This window comes from Venturia canescens, chromosome 1 (genome assembly GCF_019457755.1).
Source record: "Venturia canescens isolate UGA chromosome 1, ASM1945775v1, whole genome shotgun sequence".
Lineage (NCBI taxonomy): Eukaryota > Metazoa > Arthropoda > Insecta > Hymenoptera > Ichneumonidae > Venturia > Venturia canescens.
The window spans coordinates 20,740,983-20,764,433 of NC_057421.1; the positions used below are offsets into that span (position 1 = coordinate 20,740,983).

Sequence of the window (23,451 nt, forward strand, 5' to 3'; positions counted from 1 at the left end):
GGCTCGTGAAAAAATACAGCTGTCTTTTGATGCTCATTAAAAAGTAAGCATGCTAAAGTGATGCTCGTGTATTTTGGAGACCTTTGAGAAATGTAAGTTAACTCCATGGCTATTTCCAGTGGTTAAATTATTGATGGGAATATTTGTTCACCTTCACGACTTTCCTTGTTGATTTTTTTCATTCGACTTTATTTTCGTACAGTTACGAAACGGACGAAAAGTTTACGAATAAGAAAAAAAGAAAAAATAAAGGTCATTCCATCATTGCTAAATTTGCTTTTCATTAGTTTATTATTGCATGAGATATTACGTATTTTATTATTAAAAATTGCGGGATATTTGGTAAGCGAAAAAATAAACGCGCGTCCTGCCATTTTGTCTCGGTACGTTATTTTTTCCACCGCTCGTTCTATTGATCGGTAGGAACGAAAGCTCAGGCATAGAGCGCCCATTTTTACTTCGCGTTTGAGCTCTCATTAAAACGGCAAATCCGTAGGGATCGGGATTCTGTAGGGGCGATTATCGGGCACGCGCAAGTTCACATCGACCCTCTCGCGTTTTCTATTTCTCACTCTCTTTCTCTCCTTCCTTCGTTCTCCGAACGTTGGGGGAGTGATGACACAGCCACCAGTCGTGGTCTCGTCGTTCTACGTAATACCACCGCCGTTATTATTATTATTATTATCATCGTCAATACTAATCCTTACTTTCGCATGTCCGAATGGTCTCTGAACTAAAAATTTTGAAAATGTTCCTACAAAAGCATTACAATTTGGGATGCGTGGATGAATTTGTATAAGAACGTATTCATAACCTAAAAACTATGACGCAAGAATTCCAAGATTGTCTGAAAAGAATTTCTACCGGATCACGTTCATGGACCTCAAAATCGAGTGTTCCTACAAAAGCATTATTGTAATTTGGGATACATGGACGAATTTGTATAAGAATGTATACATAACCTAAAAACTATGGCGCAAGAATTCCAAGATTGTCTGGAAAAAAAGGAGCTCTACGGATCGCGTCAATGTACCTCAAAACCGAGTGTTCCGTTTCCAAAAGATTGATCAAAATGCTGCATTCAAAAAGTGCAAGAACATCGTGTTTTATCACTGTAAATGTGGCCGTAAAAGAGCACTTTCTGTAATAAATTCATCGAGATTCATGGCCATGAATACTTCCCCATTCCTTTTTTCCACTCAACTTACCATTCGTGGGGAAGAACAGGGCAAACGAGATAGAAGCGGAAAGAAAGAATGAGAAGAAAACGACAGGAAAGAGCGACGGCGGGGATAAGAGAAGCGTAAGAAAGGCAGGGATGGATTAAAATTCTGTGCAACAAAGAGGAAAGGGAACGGGGAAAGCTGTTATTGCGGAGGACACGTGTGGGCGTTCGTATCAAGCTACCCTCGTACATAACCGAGGGGCTGAGTTTTCGTATTGCGGAAGGGAAAACGTGGGGATGTCACCGGTCTGCGATATGAGACTGTCGCCTTCGCGTTCGTGTGATAACGCGCGCACACACACACACACATTGATAGAATACTTCATAATACTCTCTTTACATACTTTCCACCCTCGGCCACGTGTGCAATGCGTTCTCATCGGAGCTCATTGACCTCGTACGCGCAAGTCCGAGTATAAATGATCGCGCCGTATGCTCGTATTTAATATTTATTACCATAAACATTACATTGATATGCACTTTCTTTGAAAATATGAATAATTCGATCGAGGAATCGTCGAAAATGTTACAAAAATCAGAATCTAAAAGAAGGTCTGCGAGATCAATTCTGTTGAGATTGTTTCCCAAGTTTTATCGTACTCTTTTTTTCACGAGCTTTTCGTGGGAATGTTGACAGCTCAGTCGTACACCACCGGCTCACGCATCGGTCGCTAAGCGCTGCGCACTTTTTCCGAGTTTCCGGCGATAATTTCAATAACTAAACACGAAACACGGGAAGTCTAACAAATTCGCCATTTCTCATTCGACCGCCCTCTGCGCGTGAATGCGAGACGCTAGACCGTTTCAAAGTGGTTTAGTCGTGGACGGCTCGGCTCTCATGAGGTTCCACAAGACAAAAAAGGTGAGCAAAGTAGAAGCGATGATATACGGAAGAATGTTGAAAGTCTGAAGTGTATACGCAAGAACTTATACAAGAAATCAAAGCGTACTTGCGCTCAAAGTCTATTTTCTTTCGATCGATTTCATTTTACATTAAAAAAAAACGTCTAAAATAGTAAACATAACCTCAAAAATGAAAAATCGAACAGTCCGTACATATTGCCATTCCACGTCAGCACAATTGGTGCGAACAGTGCCGAGTACGTAGCACGATGCACGATATATTTACACATCGATGGACTAGCCCAGTATATATGCTTTATGTATTATCGAAGTGTAGGAGGTTCGCAAGGCCGGTATTGATCGTCTCTGCTGGTTGGGGATGTGTGTATGTATCCTGGGTCGCGTGCGCGATCCTGGGAACTCCGGGCACGGTTTATACCCACGGGAACCGATCTCCAAGCCAACCCTTGGCAATATAACGACAAGGACGACGAAGAGGAACGACTAACACCAAGACCCCCCTCTGACATCTAGTGTTCTATCCACCACCATAGCTACACTACTGCTAACTCTCCCTTTTTCCTTGCCCTCTCTCGGTACACTCGTGCTTACCACCCTGCCCACTCTTGCATCCACTTCGCATTCACAAGAGCCTCAAGATGCGAAATTTTGGGACGGCTCGAGAACCCTCTTCTGTCTCCAACTGTCAGTCTCTCTCTCTCTCTCTCTCTCCCTTCCCTTTTCTCTGCTGTCCACGTCTGTCTCTCTGTTTGTTTGCTCTTTCTATTTGTCCATCTGTCTATACTCTCTACGCAAAAAAATCTGACTTTTAGTATCGCCGAGAAAAATCGTCCCTTGATTTAACAAAATCATTGACACTAATTCGTCATCTACGATGAGTGCATGTGTTCTCCGGGAACAACTGAAAATACTATTGTATGCTAAATCTTTTCGTTCCTCTTTTCTCTACGAGATTAACCGTTGATTCGATATCGCGGACAAAAGTGGTTCTTTTGATTCAATATAATCGTAAAAAAAATTCGGTTCCCACGGTTATTTATCGTAGGAAACTAATAATTGGGATCGGTGATGTCTTTAGTCAGATTTAGAGTGGTTGAAAGTTCTGAAAATAAAAGATAAAAATAATACTTCGATTATGTTACTCGATCGTTTAGGAGCCAGTGGATTTAACGATATTTCTGTTGAAAAAAATTTAAATGGTTATGCACCGTTTGTGTTCATCATAAAATATTAATATGTTCGTTTAATTATCATGCTCGATACCGAAATAAATAAAAAGTATCCTTGCAATAATCATTGCTCTATGAAATTTGAACATTGAACATTGCTGGGGTAAAACTGAATAAAATTTTCAAAAAAATATTGACATTTTGGGCTTTTCGCATGAAAATATCGAATTATCGGTTTGTGAAGAGGAAGATGAATAGTGAAAAGAATGTAATGATTTCCTGCTTTATACTTTTATCTTTTTTTGGACGTTTTTTTCAGTTTTCTCCACCCTCTCTTTTCCCTTGACTGTCGCTAGTCGATATCTAGCGGACTGGGAACGACCAAAGTGTGCTGGTGGCTTTTTGCCTAATAATACGAATGGACGCTGACTCACAAGCAAAGACCCTCAACCCCTCGTCTTCTCGTGCTGTTTCCCTTTTTCTTCCGGGCGGATCAATCGATCGTGTACGGTGAAAAAACGTAAAAATTAATAAGATTATGAGCAATCCAAACACTACTTTCGTTCTTGAGAGAATATTAAATTGACAGTAAGAACATTTGGTGTAGAAAATTATTACGAATATCTCAAGGAAAATGGTGATCAGAAAAAAATCGAAGTAGATCAAATGTCCAAACCATCAGGTCGCGATTTCTTTGAAAATTTATATCCTCGCAAAATCTCAAAGATTTACAATAATTAATGGTAAGACGATAAAATTTGAAGCGTCGTTTTACAAAACCCCATTTGAGAAGGAACTTCATCTGCATATATTTCCAGTTCTGATCGATTCGGACAATTATCTTCTTTTCACAATTTTTTTTTTCAATTCGTTCTGTTTTTTTCTTTGTTTTTTTTTTTTAAATCAGGTATATAATGATATTTTAAATGAATTCTTATGGTAGTATTGTATAAGTATATATGAATGATGTGGATGACTGAGTGCGCTTTAATTCGAAGGCGGTACCCATGAAAACCCGGACACATTGTCGAGAAATGCGAAGATCATCGTGGATCGCGATAAATGGCTAGTTTTACGCTCCGAAACGAAAATAATCACAATTAATACGTAAGAAGCAAATTGGTGGGGAAAGAGAAGAGCGAAGTTATTTTACACTCTTTTGGAACAGGAGTTATCGAGGTTTTGAGCATTTGATTGCCATGAGAGAAGGTATTTTTCAATAGCTTCTTTATCCCTGTTGAGCCAAGCAGCGTTGAGTCTTATTGTTTCGACGCTTTGTTGGACAGCTCTTTCGGTACCAGGGGTAGGATGAGTTTCGAAAAAGGCCTCTACGTTGGCGGCTTTTTCTTCGGTGACGAAATTTTCTGTTGTATACTTGACGAGACTGGTGAACAAGCAACCGCCCTCGTAACGGGACATGAGGGTTCTCCAATTTTTCTTAAAGAAATCCCAGGCCAATATACGTCCTTTGTGACAGGTAACTACGGACATAAATGCGAAAACGGTATCCTGTGGTCGGACCTCATCGCTCATACCGAATTCTAATACTTTGGCCAAGAAATGTTCGTCCCTGATAGCACCGAGAGCTCGTAGAATTCGATCTTTTTCTTCGTGGAGATCAGTTTTTCGATAGAGGTCGATCATAGCTTCGTAAATACTTGGATCGCCGGAGGAAAGTACAGCTCGATAAACGGGTGAGCGTAAATCAGCTGAAAGGATTTCCCCCTTGAGATGGAGCTGGAAACGCCTTCTGGCTTCTTCGATCGTCGCTTCGTCGCCGTAAGCTCCCATTTTGCCGAGAACGAGTGATCTCAAAAGCGTGTCGAGATGGCTCTCGTTGGGCTTCGGATCCCAGCCGATTCTTGCCGCGACATCTTTGAACAACCATCGGCCAAAGGCTTTGAACTGATCTTCGATCTCTAAATCGCCAACGAGAATACCAATTTTACCAAGAGTATTGGCGATGCTGGACCAAACCGTGTAATTGTCCTCGTACTGGAAAGCTTCGAGGAAACGCAACACTTCGTCGGTCGAGGCCAAGTTCGCTTGTACCATCGCTGACAAATCATCGAGCAATCCTAATCTATCCAATGGCGGAATCGTTCGTTCTCGAATGGCGGGAACGATGAGCTCGAGCGCTTCGGGACTGTATCGCGTACGATAAAATCCTATGGTACCAGGGTTTACTTTAATCCACGAACCTACCGGCTCGTTTTCAATTACAAGTGTTGTTGCTCGTTCGCTCATAACCGTTTGGGCGACTATTTCCGTTGGGGCCTTCGAGCTGCTCACGCTAATCGGTATCATCCATAAACTGTCAGCGGTATCGGTCGAACCGTTGGATAAAAATCTACTCTGACTCAGCGAGACTACGCGATTTCCGTTGTCTTGTTTGAGATCTACTTTCAGTATGGGAAAGCCTTGTTGTTTCGTCCATGTGGTCATAACAGCTCGTACAGGCTTTTGACTCGCTTCTTCAAGCGCATCCCACAATTGTTCGGTCTCAGCATTCGCGTAACTGTGACGTTTCAGGTAGAGGTTCATACCTTTTCGGAAATCGTTGTCACCGATCCAGGAATGCAACATTCTTATTACACTTGCGCCCTTTCTGTAAGATATGTCGTCGAAAATTTCATCTATCTCGGAAGGATGCCCGACTGGAACTTCGATCGGATGGCTGTTCTTCAAACCGTCCAGCTCCAAAGCTCGAGCGTGAGTATCTGCGACGAATTGGGTCCATATATCGTACTCGGGGAACAGATGATCGACGCATAAATATTCTACGAACGATGCATAGCCCTCGTTCAACCAAAGATGCGTCCACCATTCCATCGTTACAAGGTTACCGAACCATTGGTGCGCCAACTCGTGAGCCACGACCAAAGCTATCCACTGCTTCTGCACCGCCGATGTGTTCTCTGGATCAACCAACAAACACGTCTCTCGATATGTTACCAAACCCCAATTCTCCATAGCACCCGCTGAAAAATCAGCTATCGCTATCAAATCCATTTTTGGCAGGGGATACGAGAGACCGAAATATTCGTTGTAATACGGCAGCACTTTGATCGCCGTCTCCAGCGCGAAACGTCCCTGTTCCTCCTTCGTTTTTGGTGTGTAAACTCGTACCAACACTCCGTCCGATGTTTTGTCCTCGACGTAGTCGAATTCACCAACTACCACGGCCACTAGGTACGTTGACATTATCGGTGTACGTTGGAACTTAAGAATCTCGTGGTTATCCGTTTTTTTCGTACTCTCGACGGGCTGACAGAATGCAGAAACGCATTATTATTTTTTTACTTTTCGTCAACTAGTTAAGCATTGCTTTTGCATATTCAATTTCTCGCGAAATTGTACCTCTTGCATCGATGTTTTATGAAGCGTTTTTCAAACAAAAACACTCAGACGTGGGTTAATTGAAAAGCAACTTTAAAAAAAAAATTTCTTTCGATTTTTCGTTAGACTCTAGTTGAAATTTCCGCTCGAAAAGATTTTCATTTTTAATTTTCATGCTATATAATCAGGGTAAATAGAAAAAAAAAAGTTTATGGATTCCAATGTGACTTTTCTGAATAAATTATTTTCAAATAATCCAATCAAAATAAATCATTTTCACCATAATTTGTTTTTATAAAATAAAATATTAAGAAATATGGGAATATTAGACAAAAAAACGAAACGCAAGGCGTTGCTCACCATGTTTGAGAGAGCCACGAGACCACTCGTTACTTTGAGGGTAATGTCGAAAGTTGCTTTGTGAGCTGGTTCATCCCAGCAAGGGAAACAACGCCTCGCGTCCGTTGCTTCGAACTGTGTCACCCCGGCATATCTGACATCTCCATCCGCTCTGCGAACGCACCATACAAATCATTTATAGAGAGAAGAGGAGTCAATAAATCCTCACCATGTTGCTCAAACCCATCAGATCATCGGGAACTATGAGTTCTATGCTAAATGTCGCTTTCAAACTCGGTTCATCCCAGCATGGGAAAAATCTACGTGCCGATGTCGGACAGAGAAACGTTACCCCGTTCCAACGCTTTTTTCCTGTTTGTATACTAAAAATATCTACATTTTTTATTGGCTCTACATTTTTTCACATTTTCCACTCTAATTTTCTCATCTTTGGAACAATAAATAACAGCAGTGATCATGGAAATAAATTTCCATTTTCATCAACATATAGTAATGCAGTAAAAACGGTTTTGATTACGTTTTCTTCAGCATCAACAAAATTTACTCAATCAGTGAGTTGTCAATAAATTCTTAGAAACAATATAAATATGTAAAAATATTGATTCAAAATTTTTCCTATCCCTTTTTACATTTGTTAATTCGTGTTTTATCTTCCGGTTACTTATCTTGTTGGTTCAATAAAATGCATCAAAACAATAACAATAATTTCTTACTCTGTGTACTTGCTGCGATAAAATCCCTTCATTTTGTCATCAATCTTTCCAACGAAATCCAAGCTAAGCCTGCCAACTCTGCCAACAGGAAGTTTTTCCGGAAATACAAGAGTAACAGTCTCTTCATTGACAGAGAAGGTAATCTTGTTTGCTGGTAATTCTTTGCCATCTTCTGAACTTTTAAAAGTTACACATTTGATGTCAATTTCCAAAGAATTTATGACGATCGTGTCGGTAGATGTTTTGACCTGAAAAGAGAGAACATTTCCTTCTCTGCAGTAAATGTAAGACCAAATTCATTTTTTGCATTTACAAAAATGTCAAAAAACTTCATAACACATAAAATGGATTGAAAAAACTTTTTTATATATGTAATGTAACATACATTCAAATAAGGATTTCAAAAGATCAAATTGCTTTGCTCCCCATAAAGAAATCCGAAGTAGGGCAAATTTACAGTTCAGTCTAAATATCGATTGGCAAGGGAAATCGCTTTGGTTATGTTGGCCATATGGGGCCCGATTTTATTAATCCGTCAAATAGTTTGAACGACGAAAAGTGTTAAAAAAACATCTTATAAAGGAACCATTCAATTGAAAAAACGAAGGAAAAAACTTACGTCAATGTGAATATCCTCACTGCCCTCAAAAATGAAATTCTTGAGATCGGGCGTCAACGATATTTCATAATGATAAGGTACAACATCGGTGGGTAACCGGCGAAAAGGTTTTTTATTAACCGGACTCATAGTTGCCAGTTTGTCGTTGACTAGTTTCAATTTTTCGTTATTATAAATACAAAAACTCGTAAATAATGAACGTACAGAATTATTAAAAAATTTTCTAATAACAATGTTGCGCCGAAGGGTTCTCAACTGCCAGAATGAACTCAACCGCGATGGGAGACCGCTAGGATCTTGAAACGTACGTACTCCTTTGTGCCGACTCACGTTGCGATAGTGCAAACAAGCGCGGTGAAAGCTGCGCGACAGCAACAACATTTCACTCAATTTTTATATATTGTGCTGCGACCCTGTGACTGATCGGAGTACTAATAACACCATCATCTCTTTCTTAGAGGACAGCTCAGCACCGGACAGCTCAGTCTTTCGACACTTACGAATATATTTATTAAAAAAAGTAAAAAACAAAAAGGTGTGTCTCACAATACCTAATTTTCTAGGTTTTCTCTTTTTTTCAAAACAAATGCTTACAAATACCCAAAAATACAGCTATCGGCGCTATCCACCTCTCTCCTACTCCAATCGGAAGGATGTACACTTAAATATTGGGTTGAGCAAACACAAATTGTTCGGAAAATAATGAAAATCTATTGCATGCAATATACCGAAACGAGATGACAAATCCTTTTTAATATGTAATGCATTCATTCAGTTCCCATTTTTTTCGTTAACGGCAGCATGTCGTGGGATTAGACGTATGAACGTCTCGCGGAATAAAAGAAATTTTAGCAATTATGTTATTCCAATTATTGAATTATCCAAAGTCGAAAATTATTGTTTACATCTTTGCAATAAGCCTATCGAATAATTTAATCATTTGTCATTCAAAATATGTTCCTCAAAACAAGTCCCCCCAACCAATGCAAATTACGGAAAACGATGCGTTCGAATTACTCGATACAACCAGTTCAATGTCCGAATTCGTTTTCCATTTCACAGTGTTTTCGTGCAAAAGTACATTTTCAAGAAATCACCTAGTTTTTCACTTCGTAACGTAAATTATGATAACGATGATTAGACATTTATAAAAACTCATGCTATCTCACGATCGAAAAACAAAAAAAATCTAACTTTAGACGAATGTTTCGTTTTTTTGATTATACTCTAAAAAGAAGTTGAAAATCTAAAATCAGTTGGCCAAGTTCAGGGAGGTCATCAGATGAAATCATTTTGGTTCAGTCATGAAGGCGAAAAAAGTCATTGAGAAAAGAAACTCTCAACTGCTGGATAATACCCTCTAGCGACAATCGTTCGAATCAAACCTTCCCCATCCTATGGATCAGTCGACGACTAACCTCACTTGGAACTGACAGAGCCTTTTTTCAATCGGTTCAAACTGTGTCAAAGAATTTCGATTTCGAAATTTGCAGCTATATCCCTCTCGCACTCACCGGTTGCGATATTAGATTGAAATTTGACCCTCGGAGACTTCTAAATAACGAAATACGAGTGAAGTAATCGCGTTCCGTTTTCGATTGTATTTCTCTGAGTTCGTACGGTGCTGCCATTACCGAGATGTTCCGCAGTGTCAATTTTGTAAAATTTGGTATGTATATAGTTGTTTACACAACCGTACATATTATTCGCACCCGACATTTCCACATCTCTCTGGGGGCTTTTACACAATATTTCACATCGTGACACACAATTCCGCGGTCTTTTTTATGTAGTTTTTAAATCGTTTGTAAAAATGTATTTAATTGGAACGAGAGCTCACATCGCCGAATTCTCAATTGGTACTATATAGAAGAAAATTTTTCTACTTATTCATACATATTTATTGAACTATAATTGTTTTGAAACTACAAATGACGACGAATGAAATCTCATTTTGTAATGACATTCATGTGATTGTGTCGAAGCGATATATCCTGATGACGAGTCTTTGATATTTTCGATTTTTAGTTGAAACTAACAAATAATTGACCAACAAAATTAGCAGCACCGATAACGGGTATGCACAGATGGAGTATTACTGATTGAATGGTCGCTTCACCTTTTTTGCAAAGTATCGCAAGATGCAATATACTCGGCAAGGTAAAAATGTATATCATACCGCTTATCGCACCCGTATATCTTATTACAGTTCCTATATGCGGCATATATCTAGCGAATACTATACAAATAGTAACGACGAACAGATTGACGATTATGACGTTGCATCTTGTTGAATTTACGAAAGACGATATCACAGAGAGAAGACGAATTCTAAGCATGTAATTTATCAACGGAAACACTGTCAACAATTGAAATAGTAGAACCACCCGCGCTCCAACCGTGAGTGGGTCCCATTTTTGAAAATTGTTCAAAAAATTCTGCAACACAAAACATTTTCTTTTATCACAACATATTCTTGCTATAAATAACGATTTTAACTATTTGATTCCATGCAAAAGGACTTTTAAAAAATTTCTGTTAATTATATAATCAATTATTTTGTTTTGAATTCACAAATTCTCCATATCGGAGTTTTGAAGATTGACGCGCAAACTTTCCAGAATTAGAATTAAAAGTTGAATAAAAAAATATTGAATTTTCCTTACTATCAATTCATGTTTACTTACATCTTGAATGCAATACTTTGCCAAGGGAAAACTGATGAAAAAAATTGGCCCAACGGTGAAGTAAGTGAGTGTAACAAGAATGTAGGCTATCGACAAATCTCTTGCCTGAAACAAATTGATGAAGCATTCGTCTGATATATTATTGAACTTTCTTTTCTAGCTATGATGAAACGTGGAATTTCATAAATACATTATTGCCCTGATCACGATTATGCTGCATTATCGTGATGATGATATTGTGAATGAAAAAGGACATGGTCAGCATGCCAGTAAGAGCAGGAAATGTTGACTGAAGTCTCCAGCTGTTATCCCAAGCTGCGGTCGACATATTAATACCCCAACTGGACGATTTCGTGATTACGAAAGCGACGAGATACATGACAGCAATCGTTCCTGTAAATAAATTGGAAACTTTTATATCAGTTTCCTTATTCGCAAAATTTCACTCGTGGCACAGAAAAATTAAAGTGTCGACGTACCGAGTGAATTGAATTTCGTAAAGAACGTCGTCGTGTTAAAGTTCAGAAGAGGAAATATCGGAATGGCGAGAAAAAACGGCACGGTCTTGTAAAGATCCCACGCAGGTCCGAGATTGTCGTAAGTTCGGTCAGTCGGTTTCGCATCATTACTGTGATTGAATACTTCTTGCTTCGGACAAAGGACTTGAAAAAACAATGAATTTATCATATAATCGAAGGAGAAATTATAAAATGGTAGAGAAAATGAGAAAACAGTGAACCAACTGCACTCAAAGGCTTATTTTTTTCAAAAACTTCAATAATCTCGAATAATTATTTTATCTTTCAATTATAAAAGAAATATAGTGCAATTCGATAATCAATTTCGACTGCTTCATTATTTCAAACATTATTTCACCATTACGATCGTATTCGAAACAAAGTGCATGGACAACTGGTGCCATTGTATAATTGCACTGATCTAAATTTAATGAAATAAATTTTTAACAAGCACTACTGCTCTCTGTTTTTTCTCAAGAAACTATTATTGAAAAGTGAACTCCTCAATTTTATGAGAAAGCAATCAAAATAACAATCATTGACCAAAGTTCGTGATGCACCATGTAAGATAGATCCTATTATAAGTGAAAGGAAATGAACAAACCTTCGGGAACCCTTGTTGCGTTATCGATCACTTGTTGATCCGAGAAACCAGCAATTTGATCTATAATTATAAATAGATCGAGTATTTAGATAAAAATACTTTCAGGGCATTCATCGTATGATTGTTTTTTTCATGATATACCATAAAAAAAATTGATCGAATTGTAAAGAACATTTGACATTAAGATCCAGTAAGCAATGTTGGCACCGAGAAGAACACTGATGCTGAAAGCACGAGCCACGTAATCGGCGAACGGGCCGAGATATATTCTGCATAATTCAGGAACTTCAATTCTCTCGTCACCCCCTGTAGATAACAGTACAAAACAAAAATTGATCATTTCATTTTAGTTATGTGTCGATGATTTAAAAAATCGCTACCGCAAATACTTAATGCAACATGTCAAAGAACCAGGAGAAAAAGAAATCTTACAGCGCACTCAGATCCCTTGATAATTTCTATTAGCATTAGAAAAACTTTCCATCTTTCGGAAAATCCAGTATTAAAAAAAATCGAAAGTTTAAATTTGGACGAACTGTCGCAAAAGAAAAGTCTTCACACTTCTCGACTTATACACATTTCAATTATTTCCCTTCCCTCTTCTACAGTTTTAAGGCGGTTCAGTGAAAAGGGTTTACAACTGAGTATCCAAGAACAGGGCTTGAGCTGGTTTTTTGAAATATTGGCATCACTACCTTGTTCAGTGAAAATAAAGAGTTAGCTTATCCCGTCAACGGTCGCGCCATCAGAGTCTTTACATAAAAAAAAACGATAATAACCCGAAAACTCTTAGTTTCCAACGAGCACATGTCATTCAAAATCACAATAACTTAAACGGTATTATTTCAAAATCACGATTTCTTCGACGGTATTATTTCAAAGTGTCCATTTATCGAATTGCAGCAATTGAATTAATACATCGATAAGAAAATATGCCACCTCGCAGCCAATGATTAAAGTACAAGTAGCGCAACCGCTGACGAGCTTATACACATGGACCATGATCCACAAGAGAATTGTTTCGAATTTTCCAAGTATTGTTCTTATGTTCAACGAACCATGATATTTGTGTATTCTCAACAGGCGGTAAGCAGTATAAAGGCAAAGACCACTCATCACGAGCAGCATAAAAAATCCTGGAATGAGACCAGCCATCAGGAATCCCCAGGGCATCGTTAACAGGGAGGACCCTAATATCGTGTTCCATATCGAAAATCTGAAATTTATTAAAACAAATAAAATAAACAGAAAACTGTAGAAAAAATATACAAGAAAATAAGAATCGATTGAATCATATGAGAAAATTGAGATGAACGAATTTCCTGTGTTCTCAAAACACAATTCTCAAAAATTGACAATAACATGGAAACTATTTTCCTCGTCTCATCATCGTATCGAGTCTAAGATCAAAGTACACGCATTATTCATAATATTCCGTAACTCCGTGAGATCTTAATCTAAGCCAATATTTCGGATGAATCAGAGCCATTTGATTAAACCCCGAAAGAATCTGCTACGAAATTTTGTGAATTTCCTTCGTGGAAGAGAAAAAAATTGTAATGTCTAAACCGTACCCAAGGCTCCCGCTAGAAGCAATTCGAGGTCTGCAGGCACATCATTGACTGTAGGTTACAAAATTATTAACAGAGTAAAGGAAATACGATTAAACGAAATGTGATGGCAAATGTTTTGCCTCTGATAAGAAATGACTATTGTGAACGCGAAATAATATTTATCGTCTGGTCATGCGTAATTGAGACAGTGTATGTGACACGCGCGCTTCGGATTTTTCCAATATACAATAAATCGATACACACATTGGTCGGATACCATTGAGCAGAAGAAAACAATGTTCCACGCCGACAATAGCACATTAGGTTTTATTCTCTTGGTCGTTAATTTTTCGTCAATCCATCCATCATTTATATCTCAAAATCCCAAAGAAACACAAAGATTTCGGGGATGAGAGAATGAAAAATAAAAAGAGTTGAATCGAGAGATCCGAGAGTTGACCTATAAATAGCACGAATACAGTAACCCTAACAAAATTTTCTTATGAAACTTCTGTTTATTCTGTCGACATCCAACGCTCGTGCGATTACGATAATGTCGATCGTGCAATTAGTTCGAGATACGAATTGCAACAAAGGGAAAGAGCCGATGAGCGAGAGCGAGAGATCGTGAGCTCGAAAAGGAGGAAAAGAGAAAAGAGTAAACTGGCTTTAAGGACGGGGTAACGTCAATCGACGAATAAAATTTTAAGAATTTTTTTAAACACTGCTAATGCTAATCTGTTTTGGTAGCAGAGGCACCTCGGAAAAAAGTTGTTCACCAGTGAACAGTGTAAATCGGAATCTACTCGACCGATCCCTTTGAAATTTGGCATGGTACTTCTTTACACAATTTATCAGGTATCTGCAAGATATTTTTCACAATTTTTCATAATTATTAATTTTAAAATAGTGAATAGACTTATTTTTTCGGCGGAAATCAATGTTTTCACTTCCAAGTGTCCCAAAAAATGCAAAACAACGAAAAAAAACGTCCTCTCGTAGATACCTGGTCAATTGTGTAAGAAAGTACCATGCCAAATTTCAAAAGAACCGGTGGAGTAGATTTTGCTTATACCATTCACCGATGGACAACTTTTTTTTGAAGTGCCTCTGAAGATTTGCTACCATCGAGTTAATTATTGATGTTCAGTTTTAAAAATCACAGAAATATTGTTCATATATTGTAATATAATGTCACAATCAATAAAATTGATTTGCCCTTACCTGGAGGGTCTAAAAAAATTCTTAAAATTGCGCCTTTTTTTCATATATATAATAAAATGGCTATAAAAATCAAAGTCATAGCAAAAGTCTAAAAAAACTGAAATATGGCTGCTGAACAACGCGCAAAAGAATTTTACAATTGTCACAAAGTATGGTCGAATAGTGAGCCTGGAAATGGTATAATTTTTATTGTTTGGGGTCTGTCTCTTTTGTCTGTCTCTTAGTCCCTGCGTTTCAATTCATTGTCGGTCTTCATATTTAGCATTTCGAATCAAATTCACTAATTGCTGCATTGTTCAACGGGAACTTCTCGACCATTCGTCAACAACTCTTTCGCTCCATTTTATCTTTTCGAAAAAATGTCTATTTCATGACTTTAGACTCATTATCGGAATTTTATGACGTCAAGAAAAATGACGATTCCAGCAAATATTGAAAAATCACGTTCCATCAAATATCGGATCGAGGATTTTTAAGATCAATCAATAAAACTGAGATTCGACAGTACAATGTTATCAAAATTTTAATAAAAATATTAGCAAGATATTGATCGTGCTAAACATGAGCATATTTAATTTTCCTCTACAAGTTTTATAAACTGTCACGACTTTTTTCTTTTTAAATTTTGAATATATTAATGAAATTTGAATCTTTCTGGTGCTGCATGCTCGAATAACCCTTTGACAAAGATTGAATTCATATTATCTAACTTTTCAAATAAAAATATTTTTTATGAAAAATAATTTAAAAAGTTGACACTCACATGGTAACGAGGGAACTTTGTTTCGGTTTAGGATCGAGTTGTAAACTCGTGTCAATGTCGAGGATGCTTGGCAAACGAATTCTATCGCATCCCCTGCGGATGTCTCTGGTGGCACGGAAAGTTTCATTCCCATCGTACTTTTCGCTGGACAACAGCTTAAACAGCCAATAAAAAAGATGATTTTTTCTTGCGAAAAAACGAAGCCTGTCCAATATCGTTATTTTATAGTGTAAAACCAATCCAGATGCTTCCCCGGTTTACCATTTCCATGTCTCGGATCTCATAACATTGATTCTGCAAAAAGTGAAGACCCGGCGTCGTATTTCCTGGATCTGGAATCGGCACGGGATTCTCTTGTACGAGCGGTGGCAATTTCCTCGGCAATACCGATACTACGGAATTCAAACTTGCAGCTCCGATACTTCCGTACCTATCGGGATGCGAAATAAAAAATTTCATATGAATTAGGACTCCGAAATTATTGTTCGTTTGAACTTAAAAAAAAACTTTGTTCCCACGAATGATGGTCGAATAGCGAATATGAACGACATTTTTGTACATTTATTTTTATATTTTTATAAATATTTTTACTTTTAATATATTTAAGATATTTTTATATAAATATATATTAATCATTATAATTTTTAATTATAATAATAACCAATAAATAATAGTAAAAAAATAAAGAATAAATATGAATGAAATAATGAGCGATGCTATTTTCCAAATTTCGTATTGAATTCTTGTTGTTCCATCGAATTGGTTCACTCTTTGATGAAACGAATAGTTGCTCAGTTGTCCCAAAACTCCCAAATACAATTTGCTCGACGAGCTGGTACTTTTATATATTTTCTTCCAAATTACACAAAGATAACTGTTCGAAATCGTAAGTTACGTGGAATCGATTTTTTCAAATGCGCCCCTCAAGAATTTTTGAATACCTGGAGGAATCGCCGGCCGGAATGTCATCGAGATCACTAGTCTCGGAATTAGGAAACATGACAGACCCCGCGCTCGTGTGAGACGCCGAAGATAAGAGGGGTGCACTCTCGGATCCGCTGTCCTGATGAAGGGTAGTTCGACTGGTGCTCCAGCATCTTCTGTGCTTTCTCTTGAATATCCGGTGTCCGTCGTCCTCTGTCCAAAAATTTATTGAAAAATAAACCCACAACCAAGATCATTAAATGAATTAGAATTGAGTTACAATCGAGCTGATAAAAATGAAATAATTTTCGAGTTCCGGAAACCGATAATTTTTTTCATTTCAAAAAAATCTTTATTTTACTTATTTTTTAATCACTTTTTGATGTTTCATCAACGTTCCGTGTCTTTATAGTAGTAATGGTCTTTTATTTCCGAGTATACTCTTATGGGTTTTTACTTAGTTCCCCCTATTTACAAAAGTCCCCGCTTACTTACTAGATATCTTTCTTTTTCTTTTCCGTATCTTTCCTTCAATTATTATTTTCACTTACATTTTTCCTCTGCATCCATTCAACGTGTTTAAATATGCAGAAAAGTACATAAGGTTATAGGGACTACGCGTAAAAAATCGTTTATCTTTCCATATAACGAACGAACGCTTTTAACGAGATTTATGAAAGACGTATATCATAACGATAAAGTATATAATGAAGGTTTGAGGAAAAATTCGAAAAGATTGTCTTAATAGTAATAAAGATATCTTACGTTAAAGATTGAACGAAATTGGTAATGAGCACTCGCATAATCTGAGATTTGCTTATTTCGACATTTTGTTTCTTCGTGGCTTGGCCCACTCCTGTCACAGCCTTCTGTCTTTTTATTAATACTTTTTTCTCGATCCATTTTTCGTTGTGTTTTCTCATTGCGCTCTCTAACGCGATTTTTTATATAAAAACTATGTATTTTTGCCAGGGACGAATGAAATTTCAGGCTCAGTCAGTGATGAATCCCCGATTCATTAATGGCTTGTCATTTCACTCGCCAAAAGATAAGTTGAAAAATGTTATTTACAATTTCGAATTGATAACTCTGACATTAATTTAAAGCGATTGTGTCTTTAATTAGGAAGTAAACTTCAGTTCAATTTGGAGACCCATAAAATAAATACGATCCTTCGGGCATGATCTACCTTAATTGCCTATCGTTTGGATATTTTGCATATTTTACGATCGATATTATTTACCATAATTATTTCACGACGAATATACGAACCTTGGTTCTCGGCAGGGCTGTCGGTATCATTGGGGGACGAGTATTTCTTTCCGGGCACAAGAGATCTATTGCGATCGAGGTTGAAAACGCGAACTTGCGCCTGATTTTTTGGCAACAAATTTTGCCGAGATTTTGCCCATGATTCACATTTTGATCCCGCTTCTGGTGTCGCTGATTCAGCCTCGTTTGAGGGCGATCGTAGCCTCGGGTTGGCCGACGCTGCTGTTCGGGTTTCCCATCCAGAAGACATGTCGCCCCGAACGATTTATTAACTACGATATTGTTAGAAAATAATGTAACGTTGAATTAGAAAATTCCAAAAGATCGAACAACTCTTTCGTCATAAAAAAGTATAAATTTGGGACAAGTTTTCATAAATGCGATCGCTGTTGGGATTCTTGCAAATGCAAATATTAAGTTCAAACGACATTGAAATTTAAATTTAAGATAACTCTTGTACTGCACGCTAGTCAAATGAGTGCTAAATTTACAAAACGCTTTTAGACCAAGCTTAACGTGCCAATTAAACGTATTTTTAGTGGGTTTATATTACAGCATATTTTATTAACGTGTAAAAATATTAAAAACGATAGTTTTGGAAAACGATCAACTGACAAATGCAAATTTCCACGATGACACATTTTCACTGTTATTTTTCAAAGAATTATCTGCATTTTTTTACCGATTTTATTGCACCACGTCTTATTTTGTTGCTCAACTGATCCTCTACGAATCCACCATGTAGTTTTTGTTTTTAACTTAATCGTTTCACTGTTGCAGCTAATTGTTCATTAAGCGAACAAACTTTTGCATGAATAATATCTGAAGGAGTGAATTTTTAAAAGAATCTACGTAGCGAATTCGTAAAGGGTCGGTTGAGAAAGAAAATAAAAGATGCGGTGCAATAAAATCGGTCAAAGAATACAGAAAATGTGTCATCGTGGAAATTGGCATTTATTAGTTGATGGTTTTGCAAAACTATCGTTTCTAATATTTTTTCACGCTAATGAAATATGCTTTAATGCATATCCACTAGGGTGGCGCAAAAAAATCGACTATTTTTTTTTTCAGCGTCTCCTATGAAAATATGTTAATTTATCATGTTTCAAGAGCCCCCTCCAAAAATCAAGTCAACAAAAAAATTTTTAAAGGTCGCTCAAGATTTTTAAAAATTCCAAAAATAGTCGAAATTTGAATTTTTTTATTTAAAAAATTTTTTTGCTCGATACAGCGAAATTTTGTACCGAAAAAACCAATGAGTTTCTGAAATTTTCAACTCAAAATATTCATTTTAAAAGGTCGCTCAAAATTTATTTTAATTTTTATATACTTAAATTTTATTGTTTCGAGGGACCATTAAATATTCATATTGATTATCTATTTAAATTTTGAGTTCCAATTAGTAAGATACTCGATGAAAATGCACTACGAAACGGAGGAAAAATCGTATATAACAATGTAGGTAATAGGCCAGAAACACGGAAATTTTTTTACCGGCGTAGCAAACCGTGTTTGAGCCTACGCTATTTTTGCTTTCATTCAATTATAAAGTACTTGTTCGCAAACAACAATTCGAAGTATTTTTGTTGGTAAAATCTACGTCATAATTATTAAAACAAATTGTTCAAAACATCACTCAGTATTTTACCAAATTCACTCATTATGAGAGTCAATAAATGTTTTGATTAAACAGGCATGGTCTATTCATAATTACATTTTCTCTGCTAACTAGTTCTCGTAATTGTTTGAATTGTTTAAATAAAAATATCGACCTATTGTAAAATCATACCTTGTTACGTCAGATTTTTCCTCCATCTCAGTGTGTATTTCTAACCATTATCTTACTTATTGAAAGTGAAAATTAAAATGAATAATTAATATAAATATTTAAAAGTCTCTCGAAGCATCGAAAGCAAAGCATATAAAAGATGAAATTAATTATGAGCGACCTTTTAAAATGAATATTTTGAGTTAAAAATTTCAGAAACTCATTGGTTTATTCTGGACAATATTACGGTGTATCGAGCAAAAAAATTTTTTAAATAAAAAAATTCAAATTTCGACTATTTTTGGAATTTTTAAAAATCTTGAGCGACCTTTAAAAATTTTTTTGTTGACTTGATTTTTGGAGGGGGCTCTTGAAACATGATAAATTAACATATTTTCATAGGAGCCGCTGAAAAAAAAAATAGTCGATTTTTTTGCGCCACCCTAATATCCACTAACAATAGGTTTAATCGGTACGTTAAACTTGATCTTTTGAAAATTTAGCACTCATTTGACTAGCACGCAGTACAGGAGATACCTTAAATTCAGATGAAAATGCAATCCCAATTGCTTCGTCAGTATTTTTTCTATCATAATCGAACCGAAGTTTTTGTCAATGACTTTTCATAAATGCTAACAAAATTGTTTTGTTGTTCGAAAACATTTTTGTTTCCAAAATGTGACTTAAATTTTTAGTTGCAATACATTTTCGCAGAGTTAATGTCACTCGACAACTCTAATGGATCAACTAATTCTTAGGCCTGCATTGATGACGTATTCGAAAATATTTCAACATTTGAATCTTCTTAGCAAGATGCCCGTGCACGTCCTTAAAACGGGCTTATACCGAAAATTTCAGCTCAGCTGCGAAAAATTTCGATTTAAATTGCACGATTAAAAAATATACGAACGCGCGGCTGTAACATACGATCGTAAAAGGCTCCGTGAAGATATAATTGACCTTTTTCAGCAAACCTCTACTTTCTACGATTCTGTGATCTCGCTGGCAAAATATTGAGCAATCTACATTTGTAAGAAAATTCCCTCTCTGTGCGGAGAAGGAAGAGGAAAAAATTAGACTCGCGATAATAAAAAAAGGGAAGAAGACGCGGCGCCGTTTATAAATGGGGCTCGCAATCGCTGCTGGCCCAATTTCCCAAGAAAACTTTTTTCTAATACGATGTCGTTGACGACTCGCGATTAGATTATTTCTCGGTAGTAAATCTGTGTTGAATTTTTCGATAACGGAGTGTATTTGACGTTTGAATAATCACGAAACTCTCTAACCAACCATCAGTGTATAACCTTGAGGAAAATCTTTTTTAAAGATAAAAGTGTCCCTTACTTGGGACCCATGAAATCAATAGAATGAACACTGCAATGTCGAGTCCTATTTCAAAAGAATATTGCGAATAATCCTTGCTCGTTGTTCATCCCGGCGAGATAATTTCATGATCTTTTGCATTTATTTGATCAGCGACTTCATCGTTTAGAATAATAATAGTAAAAAATTCATTCGACTTTCCGATCAAGTGAGAATTTTAGCGAAAAATGTGACTTTTCACAGAATTTTTATTTTGCAATTAAGGGGGGGGGGGGGGCTCTGCTTTAGAAAATCAAAAAATCGATTGTTTCCGGGTATGTTTTTAGGATAGACGGAAATAATTCACCATAGTCAACTTTTCGGTATAGATTCTAGGATAATTCGAAAGTATAAAAACATTTTTTTAATTTGAGAAATACTAATTTGTGCATGGCTTATGCGTGAAGTCCGAATGTCGAAATTTCTCAGCTGCGTACTATGCGGAGATCGTAATCATCGTCTGCAACTAAAATTCCAAATTTTTTTTCCGTCTTAATATATTTTCCTTTCATATGAACTCATAAAAACCCGAATAAAATGCGAAATTCTATATTTACAGCACGTTGAAGTGATATTCTTCTTCTTCTTTAGAAGTGTTTTTTTCGCATACTCGCTATATGTAAAATTTCACAATTTGTTCGGGTTTTCATAGGTTAATATGAAAAAAAAGTATATGAAAATGGGAAAAAAATTGGAATTTTATTTGCAGACAATAATTACGATCTCCGAATTGTACGCAGCTGAGAAATTTCGACATTGAGACTTTACGCATATAAACGATGCACAAATTAGTATTTCTCACATTAAAAAAATGTCTTTGTACTTTTGAATCATCCTAGAATCTATACCGGAAAGTTCAGTATAATGAGTTATTTTCGTATCCTAAAAAAATTCCCGAAAACAATCGATTTTTTTTATTTTCTTCAGAAGAAGGCTTCCCCCCCCCCCCCCCTTAAATTTTAAACTCGTACCGAAAGTACTATTCTATTGTGGAGGCGTTGAAGAATCACTCATGGAAACCACCGTTCGACATTCTCATTGTTTTCACTGTTGCACTCAATGTCCACAAGTGTCCTCATTTTCCAAAGTTCCATTAAACACAATAAAACTGAGTCTTGTAAATAGCTGATGAACCGCGAATTGGAAAAAGCGACGGAGAGTCGAACGTCGTTGCTGGATTAACCGAGCCAAGAAACTGCAGAATTATGCTCCGGCAACGAGAGATTTGTATCGCCCCCTTTTAAAATGACATAACGAAGAAATTCTCGATAATATTTGCCCCTGCTCTTTCGCGCCGTTGAGGAAAATTTTTTTCTTCTCCTCTCCGTTTGAAAATTCAATGCAATACCGATATGGTCTGTGTCGTCTGGCGATGTGACTTGAACGATGTGCGTGGATGTGCTTCCGTTGCTAATGCTCCAAAGATTTCTCAATAGGGATCGATTAATTTATTGGATTCTCTTTATACAGTCGCATTATTTTGTCGATTAAATTATTAAAACATTGTAGCGAGGATGAGTAATGAAGGAATAATTTACGGTATTCAGACATGGACGAGCAGAATTATATAAATTAGGTAAAATCAGGGAGATAATTGTTTGATATGCGCCACAAAAATTCGACGATAATGAATTTTCTTCGCGGATTTCGATGCCTTGACGAAAAATACTCTGAGCATTTGCTCCGAAGTTCTAACACACACAAACACACACACACACACACACGCGCGCGCGCGCGCGCGCGCGGATGGGTCAAGGTCTCGGAAGAAGCAATCGCCAAATTCTTTACCGGCTTTTTGACACTGCACCGAGCGTTTATCGGAATTTTGTGTAAGAAAAAAAAAAGTAATTCGATAAAAAGTACTTGACGAGTTGGTCACTTGGATTTGCTCGGGCTCGTCACCGACGAGAATCACAATTTCCTGTGTTATTTCATTTGACCACTGTTCGAATGAGAATTCGTAAAAATATGTGCCGGTTTTTTGGTAAATTATTGAGAAAAAAGAACCGCGAAATCGCACCTCAACAAAAACTGGTTGACGTATCAAACGTAGGTAGAAACGACTGAGGACAAAAACGCGATTTTCCCTACTCTTTCGTGTCCGAAAGACAGTACTTTGAAGCACGGTATAACGAAACGTTCGTCCCTGGTGAACTAACAGCAAAATGTACTTCGAGATTACGAGACGATGATAATCGAGTAATCCGTTGTTTGTACTGTACATAATCAGAATTCTGCGTGCTGTAGCATTTCTTATTGACGTGAGATTAACTCTGAAATAGTCATCAACTGTTTCATGGATTTTGGTACGTTATGACAGTTACCAAGGGTGAGCTTAAGTGAATCGGTATTTTCCAGCTTTCAGAGACGAATGTCATTGTGAGAAAAGAATTTCAAACATAAAGGTGACTTGAAGGGGGGGGGGGGGGGGGGGGGGTAAACGTTAATTCAGTGAAAAAAACTTTAAGAATTTTTTTAAACGCTATA

General features: G+C 37.0%; 2 protein-coding genes and 3 long non-coding RNA genes across 7 annotated transcripts; 3 read left to right on the forward strand and 2 right to left on the reverse strand.

Annotated features, from left to right (window-relative positions):
• The first annotated feature begins 1,412 nt into the window (after positions 1-1,412).
• Positions 1,413-3,385, forward strand: LOC122419146 (uncharacterized). Its single transcript, XR_006262826.1, has 2 exons — positions 1,413-2,087; positions 2,406-3,385. It is a non-coding gene; the product is annotated as an uncharacterized lncRNA (long non-coding RNA).
• Positions 3,386-3,947: 562 nt separating this feature from the next.
• On the reverse strand, positions 3,948-8,632 carry Psa (puromycin-sensitive aminopeptidase). 2 transcript variants are annotated; one of them, XM_043433442.1, is made up of 4 exons: positions 8,290-8,632; positions 7,671-7,918; positions 7,166-7,319; positions 3,948-6,525 (listed from the first exon to the last, which is right to left on the reverse strand). In XM_043433442.1, exons 1-4 carry the CDS (start codon positions 8,416-8,418, stop codon positions 4,408-4,410), a joined length of 2,649 nt encoding a protein of 882 aa, XP_043289377.1. In that variant the 5' UTR covers positions 8,419-8,632; the 3' UTR covers positions 3,948-4,407. The 2 variants fall into 2 exon arrangements, with proteins under 2 accessions (XP_043289377.1, XP_043289378.1); XM_043433443.1 differs by lacking the exon at positions 7,166-7,319 and adding an exon at positions 6,958-7,108 and having other exon boundaries at positions 8,290-8,631.
• Positions 8,633-9,968: 1,336 nt separating this feature from the next.
• LOC122419143 (uncharacterized) lies at positions 9,969-11,416 on the forward strand. The gene is made up of 3 exons (XR_006262820.1): positions 9,969-10,148; positions 10,318-10,449; positions 11,137-11,416. It is a non-coding gene; the product is annotated as an uncharacterized lncRNA (long non-coding RNA).
• Positions 10,167-23,113, reverse strand: LOC122419140 (sodium-coupled neutral amino acid transporter 9-like). 2 transcript variants are annotated; one of them, XM_043433445.1, is made up of 12 exons: positions 22,985-23,113; positions 17,835-18,106; positions 16,580-16,775; positions 15,900-16,068; positions 15,639-15,793; positions 13,157-13,314; positions 12,240-12,404; positions 12,099-12,158; positions 11,456-11,638; positions 11,167-11,369; positions 10,977-11,081; positions 10,167-10,727 (listed from the first exon to the last, which is right to left on the reverse strand). In XM_043433445.1, the coding sequence occupies exons 2-12, from the start codon at positions 18,082-18,084 to the stop codon at positions 10,314-10,316; spliced, it is 2,058 nt and encodes a 685-aa protein (XP_043289380.1). In that variant the 5' UTR covers positions 18,085-18,106; positions 22,985-23,113; the 3' UTR covers positions 10,167-10,313. The 2 variants fall into 2 exon arrangements, with proteins under 2 accessions (XP_043289380.1, XP_043289379.1); XM_043433444.1 differs by lacking the exon at positions 22,985-23,113 and adding an exon at positions 21,936-22,446.
• LOC122419144 (uncharacterized) lies at positions 11,436-14,096 on the forward strand. Its single transcript, XR_006262821.1, has 2 exons — positions 11,436-11,573; positions 13,182-14,096. It is a non-coding gene; the product is annotated as an uncharacterized lncRNA (long non-coding RNA).
• Positions 23,114-23,451: the final 338 nt, after the last annotated feature.